Source organism: Vombatus ursinus, unplaced genomic scaffold, assembly GCF_900497805.2.
Source record: "Vombatus ursinus unplaced genomic scaffold, bare-nosed wombat genome assembly UNPS02009918.1, whole genome shotgun sequence".
Lineage (NCBI taxonomy): Eukaryota > Metazoa > Chordata > Mammalia > Diprotodontia > Vombatidae > Vombatus > Vombatus ursinus.
In genome coordinates, this window is record NW_020949696.1 from 4,579,174 (window position 1) to 4,581,115 (window position 1,942).

Below are 1,942 nucleotides of genomic sequence, written 5' to 3' on the forward strand. Positions count from 1 at the left end.
CCCTTTTCTCCCTTTGCCTGGGTCTGCAGACCCACTGGGCTCTGGGCCCCTTGAGAAGGCCACCTGCCCGGTGTAAGACATAAACCCCAGGACCACTGGGGTTCGAATCTCGCCCCTGCTGCCCTTTGAGACCTTGGACAATTCACTTCCCCTCTGATGGCCTCAGTTTCCCCATTTGTAAAAAGAGGATCGTTCAAGTCCCAGCAGGAGCGAGCGGGTCTAAGCTTTCATCCCCGCCCCCCTCTTTTGCCAGCAGCCGAGGCGGAGGAGCAGCTCGGCAGCTCGTGCAGGCATCCCCAAGGCTGGCCGCGGGAGGGGAGGGGGGAGGGCAGCTGAGGACAGGAAGGGAGAGCCTAAGGGGGCGGGGGAGGAGAGAGCGGCGCGGGGAGGGCCCTCCGGGGCAGTGCGTGCCGCTCGGCCCCGCCCCCTCGCGTCGGAGGAGTGGTTTCGCCCAGCCCCTGGCTCATTGTGCTCGCCTCACGCCGGCCCAAGATGGCGGCGGCGCTGGAGACCCGGGGGCTGTAACTACAAAAGAGCCAGCGAGCCAGCTAGGGAGGGAGAGAGGGAGGGTGGGAGAGAGCGAGCCTGCGGCCCCGCCGCCGCCTCCCCCGCCAGTCGTGACTCCCGGGCCTCCGCCTCCCCCTGCCCCCGCTCGCGCCCCTCCTCCCTCGTTGCCTGCCCGCCCCCAGCCGCCCTCCCTCGGCCAACCGTCCCCGCGGTCGCCCGCCCGCCTGCCCGCCTGCCCGCCCGCCGGCCCCGCTGCGCCCGCCCCGCGCCCGCGCCCACTAGTATGGTGCAGCGGCGGCCGCGCTCGCGATCATGGGTGAGAAGCTGGAACTGAGGCTCAAGTCGCCCGTGGGAGCCGAGCCCGCCGTGTACCCGTGGCCCCTGCCGGTCTATGTGAGTATCCGCGCCCCGGCCCCGCTGTGCCCTGCGTGTGCGTGTGCGAGCGTGCCCCTCGCCCGACCCCGCGGGGTCGTGAGTGTGCGTGTTCCCCGGCCCCGCCGGGCCCTGCGTGTGGACCTGTGCCCCCAGACCCCTGCCCCGCAGCCCTCGGGCGCCTTCCTCCAGGGCGATCTGCGTCCTCCATCGTCCGGGTTCCGGGGCTGCCCCTTCGCTTTCTCCGAGCCCCCCACCCCAGCCCCGGACAACCCTCTCCCCAAACTTAGCGGCTCCTGCCAAACCCCTGCCCTGGCTGCCTTGCTCGTGCCCCGCAGCGAGCCTCCCTCCCCTCACCCCCCCGCCCTTTGCTTCCAAACTCCACTCGTCCCCCTTCTCATTGCTAGGCTCCTGCCAAGCCCCTTGCTTGGGCTCCCACCCTCATGCCCTTGAGCACCCTCTCTCCGGTCCCCCACCCCAGCCCCCTCCGCCAACAAAACTTCTGGCCATACCACTTGGCTCACAGTCCCACTCTCTGAAGGCTCCGTAAACCCCTTCGATTCAATTGAGTCAATCAATCAGTCAATCAGTAAACATTTATTAAGTGCTTACTGTGTGTCAGGTAGTGTGTGCTAAGTCAAACCTTCTGGACGACCTCTTCTAGCTCCCATTCTTTAATTGCCCGTTCACCGTCCCGTTCCCCCCCCCCCAGCCCCCTTCAGGTCCCTTTCAGTTCGGTACATTCCCCTCCTGAATTCATCCCCCCAAGCCCTTAGGCTCCTGGTAAGCCCTTTATGGGGTTTCCACCCTTTTGCCCCTTTGGATTTTTCCTTAATTCCATACATGTTCCTCCCCACCCTTGGCTGTATCTCTGCACTCCTTTTCTTCCCAAGACCTCTCTTGCTGTGTTTACCTGCTTCGGGCTCCCCCCCCCCCCCATTCCCTAGACACTAAGCGGTTTCTGCCTTGTCCCGGGCAACCCCCCTCTCATTCTCCCCTTGCACGTCTTCCACGCCCAGAACATTTACCACCCACCCACCCCTTCCCTTCCTCTCCCTGTCCA

At 65.8% G+C, this 1,942-nt stretch overlaps 1 protein-coding gene across 7 annotated transcripts in view; it reads left to right on the plus strand.

Moving 5' to 3' along the window:
• Positions 1–800: 800 nt before the first annotated feature.
• DOT1L (DOT1 like histone lysine methyltransferase) overlaps positions 801–1,942 on the plus strand; it is a 121,757-nt gene continuing 120,615 nt past the window's right edge. For 6 of the 7 annotated variants that reach the window (XM_027853066.1, XM_027853068.1, XM_027853071.1 and 3 more), the window contains exon 1: positions 801–900. In XM_027853066.1, coding sequence (XP_027708867.1) covers positions 820–900 — 81 coding nt within the window. In that variant the 5' untranslated portion in view covers positions 801–819. The remainder of the gene's footprint in view (positions 901–1,942) is intronic. The other variant, XM_027853070.1, reaches the window with a different exon arrangement.